The sequence below is a fragment of the Rhinopithecus bieti genome, unplaced genomic scaffold (genome assembly GCF_001698545.2).
Source record: "Rhinopithecus bieti isolate Rb0 unplaced genomic scaffold, ASM169854v2 scaffold_26131, whole genome shotgun sequence".
NCBI classification, from domain to species: domain Eukaryota; kingdom Metazoa; phylum Chordata; class Mammalia; order Primates; family Cercopithecidae; genus Rhinopithecus; species Rhinopithecus bieti.
The window spans coordinates 40,028-48,271 of NW_016812390.1; the positions used below are offsets into that span (position 1 = coordinate 40,028).

Genomic DNA, 8,244 nt, shown 5'->3' on the forward strand with positions numbered 1-8,244 from the left:
AAAAAAAAAAAAAAATAAATAAAATAAAATAAAATAAATAAATAAATAAATGTTATAAATAAATACTGTAAATATAAGGGTTAAAAAAAACTTAAGGGAAAGGCACAGTGGTTCACGCCTATAATCCCAACATTTTGGGAGGCCAAAGTGGGAAGATCCCTTGAGCCCAGGAGTTCAACATCAGCTTGGGCAACATAGTGAGACCTTGTCTCTGCAAAAAAAAAAAAAAAAAAAAAAAAAAACAGAATTAGCTGGGCATGTTGGCGTGTGCCTGCAATGTCAGCTACTCGGGAGGCTGAGGTGGGAGGAATGCTTGAGCCTGGGAAGTTGAGTCTGCAGTGAGCTGAGATTGTGCCACTGTATTCCAGTCTGGGCGGTAACAGAGTGAGACCCTGTCTCAAAAAAAAAAAAAAGAATTTAAGCAAACAGACCATTTTGAGAAGTTAAGGATATACGAAGTAGAATCCATTAGCCTTTAGAGCTTAGTACCATGGAGGGTAATAACCACAAAGAGTCAAGAGATACTCTTGGTGACAATGGCAGTTTTTATTGAGATGACGGGAGTTTTAAGTATTTCAGGTTCTTAGTATTTCACACCCCTAATCTCCCAGAGGCCAAGCAATCTTAGTGATTAGGAGTAAAGAGCTAAAACCCATCTTAGGAAGTATTCCTTGGGAAGAAAGATATGGCAGAATCAAGGAAAGGACACTTCTTATGAACATAAGAAAATAACCAATGCTTAGTAGAGGCAGTTTACTAGAGCACTGGAATGGCTATGCTATAGGTGAAAGTCTGACAGTAAGTTTAAAAAGGGGTTTGAAGAGAAACTTGGTTAACTTATCTCTATCACTGTCCAGGAAGCTCCAATAACCTGCCTATTAAGGCCTAGTCAGCAGTCACATTCCTCAAGAGCAGAAGGGTTTCCTATCTTATGGCTGGCACAGGTTGACAGACTCTCTCAAAAACATCCAGTTGTCTTTGCTGTGGAACTATAATCACTAAACAACCTACCAGGAAAAGGGATTCCTGTGCAGACTACCTTCCCAAACCAGGTGTACATCCCACCATAAACTGGCCACTCATTATGCTTGCACAAATTGGTCTCACATAATTCTGAACAGTGCACATCTTTTTTTTTTTTTTTTTTTTTCAGGGATAACAACTGTGGTTCTAGTCCTGTAAAGCACAAAGTCTCAGGTTAAATCATTCTTTGGCTGCAAAAAATGTTTAAAGCCTATGTACTTAATGGTTTGACCACCTGAATTGTGAAGCTTACAATTACACAGGCCTTCTATGTGATGCATGTGGGTAAGCAGGTCTGCTTTTTTTTGAGACGGAGTCTCACTCTGTCGCCCAGGCTGGAGTGCAGTGGCGCTATCTCGGCTCACTGCAACCTCCGCCTCCCGGGTTCAAGTGATTCTCCTGCCTCAGCCTCCTGAGTAGCTGGGACCACAGGTACACGCCACTACGCCTGGCTAATTTTTGTATTTTTAGTAGAGATGGTGTTTCACCATGTTGGTCAGGCTGGTCTCAAACTCCTGACCTCATGATCCGCCCGCCTGGGCCTCCCAAAGTGCTGGGATTCTAGGCGTGAGCCACCACACCTGGCTGCAGGTCTGCTTTTAAGAGAAAGCAAACATATAAAAGAAAGATATGGCCAAAAGGCAGTGAAGAACACAATCCCTATTCCCAGGTCCTTCAATATTCACAGCATTCATATTTCTCAGAAAAAAATGCAGCTTTCTAAATGATCAACTCTTCTGATGAGCTGCTCCTTCCTAAATATGCAGCAGGCAACATCTCAAGGTTAGGTAAAACTATGAATTCCTACCAAAAAAGGAAAAAAAAACTCTTCAAAATTTTGATTACTAAAATATCTGGATACTTACCAAATCATTTTCCTACAGTTTCACTTAGCTGACTGGTAATGATTTCCCTCTTTTTCTCACACTGTGCATCCAATCCATTTAGCAAATTCCATTAGTCACAACCTATCACTTCTTATCACCTGTAACACTTGCCCATGTAATCCAAGCCACCACTTTCTACAGTCAGAAATACTGAAAGAACCTCGTGTTATCCCTATCATTAGTCAAGCTCCAGAATGTTTTCTTTATACAAAAGCCAGAGTAATTTTCTTTTTAGAGACAGGATGTTACCATGTTGCCCAGGTTGACTTCTAACTTCCAGGCTCAAGCAATCATCCCACTTCAGCCTCCTCAATAGCTGGGGACTACAGGTGTGAGCCACCACACCTGGCTTCCAGAGTAATTTTTAAAAACCTAAGCATTCAGGACATAGGCATGGGCCCTAAGGACTTCATGTCTAAAACACCAAAAGCAAATGGCAACAAAAGCAAATTGACAAATGGGATCTAATTAAACTAAAGGCTTCTGCACAGCAAAAGAAACTACCATCAGAGTGAACAGACACCTACAGAATGGGAAAAAATTATTTGCAAATCTACTCATCTGACAAAGGGCTAATATCCAGAACCTACAAAGACTCAACAATTTACAAGAAAAAAACAAAACAACCCCATCAAAAAGTGGGCAAAGGATATGAACAGCATTTCTAAAAGAAGACATGCATGCAGCCAACAGACACATTGAAAAATGGTCATTCATCACTGCCATCAGAGAAATGCAAATCAAACCACAATAAGATACCATCTCACACAGTTAGAATGGCATCATTTAAAAAGTCAGGAAACAAACAGGTCTGCCTGGAGAGGGATGTGGATGAAATAGGGAACACTTTTACCCCCCCCAACTGTTGGTGGGATTGTAAACTAGTTCAACCATTATGGAACAGTATGGCGATTCCTCAAGGATCTAGAACTAGAAGTACCATTGACCAGCCATCCCATTACTGGGTATATACCCAAAGGATTATAATCATGCGCTATTAAAGATATGCAAACGTTGTTTACTGCAGCACTAATTCACCATAGCAAGATCTTGGAATCAAACCAAAATGTCCATTCAGTGACCAGATGGATAAGAAAATTGTGGCACATATACACCATGGCAATACTATGCAGCCATAAAAAGTGAGTTTGTGTCCTTTTGTTAGGAATGGATGCAAGCTGGAAACCATATTTCTCAGCAAAACTTATCGCAAGAACAGAACCAAATACGCATGTTTCTCACTACAGGTGGGACTGAAAATGAGGAATCACTGGACTTAGGAAGCGGGAATTATCACACACCAGGGGCCTTCATGGGGAGGGGGAGGGATTGCATTGGAATTACCTGATGTAAATGACGAGTTGATGGGTGCTGACGACTTGATGCGTGCAGCACACCCAACATGGGCACAGTAGTACATATGTAACAAACCTGGGCATGTTATGACATGCTCCTAGACTTAAAGTATTAATCAATAAAAAAAAAGAAAAAAATTTATAAGAAGAAATTTATTTAAAAAAAAACCAAAACCTAAGTCAGCTGGGCGCGTGGCTCATGCCTGTAATCCCAGCCACTTTTGGAGGCCGAGGGCTGGCGGAATCACGAGTCAGGAGATCGAGACCAGCCTGGACTCTAACACGGTGAAACTCCGACTCTTACTTTTTTTTTTTTTTTTCTTGAGATGGAGTCTCTGCTCTGCCACCCAGGCTGGAGTGCAGTGGCGTGATCTTGGCTCACTGTAAGCTCCGCCTCCTGGGTTCACGCCATTCTCCTGCCTCAGCCTCCTGAGTAGCTAGGACTACAGGTGCCTGCCACTACGCCCAGGCTAATTTTTTGTATTTTTAGTTAGAGATGTGGGTTTCACCATTCACAGGATCGTCTCGATCATTCTGACCCTGTGAATCCGCCTGCCTCAGCCTCCCAAAGTGCTGGGATTACAGGCTGAGCACGGCACCTGGCCAACCCTGGGACCCCCCTCTATTAAAAACACAAAATTAGCAGGCCATGGTGGTGAGCACCTGAGTCCCAGCTACTCAGGAGGCTGAGGGCAAGAGAATTGCAGGTGAAATCAACCTTGCCTCAGCCTCCAAAGTGCTGGGGATTAGAGGTGTGAGCCATCGTGCCCGGCCTGTGCACGGTATTCATTTTGGAATCAATTACATGCCTGACAATGGTAGTTAACTTCTTAGTTATCCCAACTGAAATTAGGAATAAGAATAATTCTCATGGAGTGGTCAAAGATGAAATGAGATAAAGTAAAATACAAAGGTATATGTCTGCATTTGGAGTTATTTTTATTTCAGAGGTTTCTTGAGGGTTTTACAAGGAACCATTCCTTCCTTCCTTCCTCTTGAAGATTTCCCATTAGGGCCCGGGCCATGGGACATCAACTACTTCCCTTTAGGCCTTTCCCTTAGGGGGCTCTAGAAGCAAAGTCATCCAGGAAATGTTGATCATTTGCTGGATAGTTTTAGGAAATACTAATATCCTTGATCACTCAGGAAAGAGGCAGTATGGCCGAGCAAAGAAGCCAGTATGGCACATAAATGAACTTAAGCAAAAGAAAATAAAGAACCAATACACTAAATTGTTATTGTAAGTCAAAACTATCATGGTAAGAGAGACGTATAAGGCCATTACCCTCAGACACCCCAGGGTAGACAGAGGCTTGGGTAGGTTGTTCTGCCAGCTATTTTTTTTTTTTTTTTTTTTTGAGGACAGAGTCTCGCTCTTCGCCCAGGCTGGAGTGCAGTGGCCGGATTTCAGCGTCACTGCAGCTCGCCTCCGGAGTTCACGCCATTCTCCTGCCATCAGCCTCCTGAGTAGCTGTGGACTTCAGGCGCCCGCCACCTCGCCCGGCTAGATTTTTTGCCATTTTTTAGTAGAGACAGGTTTTCACCGTGTTAGTCAGGATGGTCTCCGCATTCCTGACTCGTGATCCGCCCGTCTGGCCTCCCAAGTCGCTGGGGATTACCAAGCTTGAGCCACCGCGCCCGGCCCTGCCAACTACTTTTAATAATGGAAGAACAGAGCACAGAATTTAAAAGGGAAACCATATATAATAAATATTATCCAGTAAGCTCTCAGTCCATCAGCTGGTCCTTACCTGGTAATGCTGAAGCTCAATCAAAGCAGCCCTCAGTGGAGATGAAAGCATGCTTTGCTTGAGCCAGTTACCCAGAGAGAAATAAAGGTGTGCCATAAAAATGCCAGAAAAATTTAAAACCAGAGTAAAAGTCACACTGAGAGATACTTTGGTAAATCTGAAAATAAACAACACTTGGCTGGGTGAGGTGGCTCACACCTATAATCCCAGCACTTTGGGAGGCTGAGGTGGGCAGATCACAAGGTCACGAGTTTGAGACCAGCCTATCCAATATGGTGAAACTCTGCCTCTACTAAAAACATAAAAATTAGCCAGGCGTGGTAGTGGGCGCCTATAGTCACAGCTACTCTGGAGGCTGAGAAAGGACAATCACTTGAACCCAGGAGGTAGAGGCTGCAGTGAGCCAAGACCGTGCCACTGCACTCCAGCCTGGACGACAGAGCGAGACTCCGTCTCAAAAAAAAAAAGAAAGAAAAAACACTTCTATTAACTATTACTTGGGCAACTTATTAGGACCAAGTGCTATTTTGGATTGGAAAATTATAGGGTGAATATAACCAAATTAGAGAATCAAAGTGATATATTTTCCAGGTTTGAAGAATACATGCTACTACACAATGGCACTGGATTGATTATGACACCTGCAGACATAATACTACAGTTTGAAAAACATGTGAGGGGTGACCTCGCCCAGTAAAAGAGAGGGATAAAAGAAGAAACCACAGTATTTGATACACACAGTCAATCCTAAGCAACAGAATCATCCCAGCCCATAGATTTCTCTCCCTTATTTCCTTGGACCAACCTACTTATCTCATCTTTATGGTAAAACCAAACACCCCCAAAATACTGACTACCATACTGATTCACATTCATTGTATCCCTTAGCTTTGAGTTTGTATCATTCATTGTAGTTTTGAGTTTATCTTGCTCTCAATCCTAAACATAGAGATAAGGCTTACAGTGTAAACAGGCATCGAGCTTGAATAGAAGATGACAATCATTTAAAATTATTAAATTGAGATGAAGAAACTTTATAGTCTCCACAAATACAGGCTATAGGGCTAGTAAGTGAAAAGATGTGGACAACTCTGCCAGGACACTCATGTTTAGGATGGCTTGTGACACTGCTCTCTCATTTTCCAGTTTGTTTCTTGTGAAGGAGAGAAAAAAGCCCCCAATAATGAGCCACTTGATCTTACCACATCAATCTCTGTGTTGGAATGTCCCATGTTACAAACGATGCAGCTATTCTTCATACGGTCCAAGTGCTCTCTGGTTACCACATTCTTGTTACCTTAAAAACAGAAGAGAGGTTTGAGCGCTCACTGTCTTTTGGCAGCAGCAGAGAAAGATAATCCACAGAATGAGAAAATAAATGTGCAAATCATATAACTGATCAGGGACTTGTTATAAGGAATTCTTACAACCCAATAAGAAGAAGACAATTTAAAAATAAGCAGACCAGGTGGCTCACACCTGTAATCCCAGCACTTTGGGAGGCTGAGGTGGACGGGTCACGAAGTCAGGAGATTGAGACCATCCTGGCTAACATGGTGAAACCCCATCTCTACTAAAAGTACAAAAAATTAGCTGGGCATGGTGGCGGACGCTTTTAGTCCCAGCTACTAGGGAGGCTGAGGCAGGAGAATGGCATGAACCTGGGAGGTGGAGCTTGCTGTGAGCCGAGACTGCGCCACCGCACTCCAGCCTGGGTGACTCTGTCTCAAAAAAAAAAAAAAAAAAAAAAAAAAAAAAAAAAGCAGGCCAGCCACGCTCACTCATGCCTGTTATCCCAGCACTTTGGGAGGCTGAGGTGGCAGAATCAATAACTTGAGCCCTGGAGTTTGAGACCAGCCTGGGCAACATGGCAAAGCCCCATTTCTACAAAAAAATACAAAAATAAGCTGGGTATGGTGGCATGTGCCTGTAGTCCCAGCTACTAGGGAGGCTAAGGTAGGAGGATCGATTGAGCCCCATAGGTCAAGGCTGCAGTGAGCTGTGATTGCATCACTACACTGTAGCCTGGGTGACAGAGTGAGACCCTGTCTCCAAAAGAAAAAAAAGAAAAGGCTCTGAATCGACATTTCTTCAGAGAAGATGTACAAATGGCCAATAAATACATGAAAAGATGCTCAACATCATTAGTCATTAGGGAAATGGAAATCAAAACCACAATGAGATACCACTTTACGTTCACTAGGATGGCAATATCAAAAAGAATGGCAATAACAAGTGTTAGTGAAGATATGGAGAAATTAGAAGGCACATGTATTGTTGGTGGGATTGTAAAATGGTGCAGTCACTTTCAAAAAGTTTGGCAATTCCAGCCAGGCGTGGTGGCTCATGCCTATAATCCTAACACTGGGAGTCTGAGGGGTGGATTGCCTGAGCTCAGGAGTTCAAGACCAGCCTGGGCAACACGGTGAAACCCTGTCTCTACTAAAATACAAAAAATTAGCCGGGTGTGGTGGCGTGTGCTTGTAGTCCCAGCTACTTGGGACCACACACCCGGCTAATGTTTGTATTTTTTTTGGTAGAGACAGAGTTTTGCCGTGTTGTCCAGGATGATCTGAACTCCTGGGCTCAAGTGATCTGCCTACTTCGGCCTTCCAAAGTGCTGGGATTACAGGTGTGAGCCACCACACCCAGCCTGAAAATGTTAAAAACAGAGTTACTATATGATCTAGCAATTCTACTCTTAGTATATACCCAAGGGAACTGAAAATATATGTCCACATAAAAACTTGTATTCAATGTTCACAGCAGCATTATTCCTAATAGCCAAAAAGGGAAAACAACCCAAATGTCTACCAGTTAATGAATGGGTAAATAAAATATGGTATAACCATACAATGACACATTACTCAGCAAGAAAAGGAATAAGGTACTGATATGTACCATCACATGGGGAGGCCCTGAAAACATCCTGCTATGAGGCCGGTCATAAAAGACCACATATTGAATGATTCCTTTTTTTTGTTTTTTTTTTTTTTGAGAAGGAGTTTTACTCTTGTTGCCCAGGCTGGAGTGCAATGGCACAATCTTGGCTCACTGCAACCTCTGCTTTCCGGGTTCAAGCAATTCTCCTGCCTCACACTCCTGTAGCTAAGACTACAGGCGCCTGCCACCACATCTGGCTAATTTTTTGTATTTTTAGTAGAGATGGGGTTTCACCATGTTGGCCAGGCTGGTCTCGAACTCCTGACCTCAGGTGATCCACCTGCC

At 42.9% G+C, this 8,244-nt stretch overlaps 1 protein-coding gene across 7 annotated transcripts in view; it reads right to left on the minus strand.

Annotated features, from left to right (window-relative positions):
* AHCYL2 (adenosylhomocysteinase like 2) overlaps positions 1–8,244 on the minus strand; it is a 219,764-nt gene that overhangs the window by 9,929 nt on the left and 201,591 nt on the right. For all 7 annotated transcript variants that reach the window (XM_017896260.1, XM_017896259.1, XM_017896264.1 and 4 more), the window contains one exon: positions 6,219–6,313. In XM_017896260.1, the coding sequence (XP_017751749.1) occupies positions 6,219–6,313 (95 nt within the window). The remainder of the gene's footprint in view (positions 1–6,218; positions 6,314–8,244) is intronic.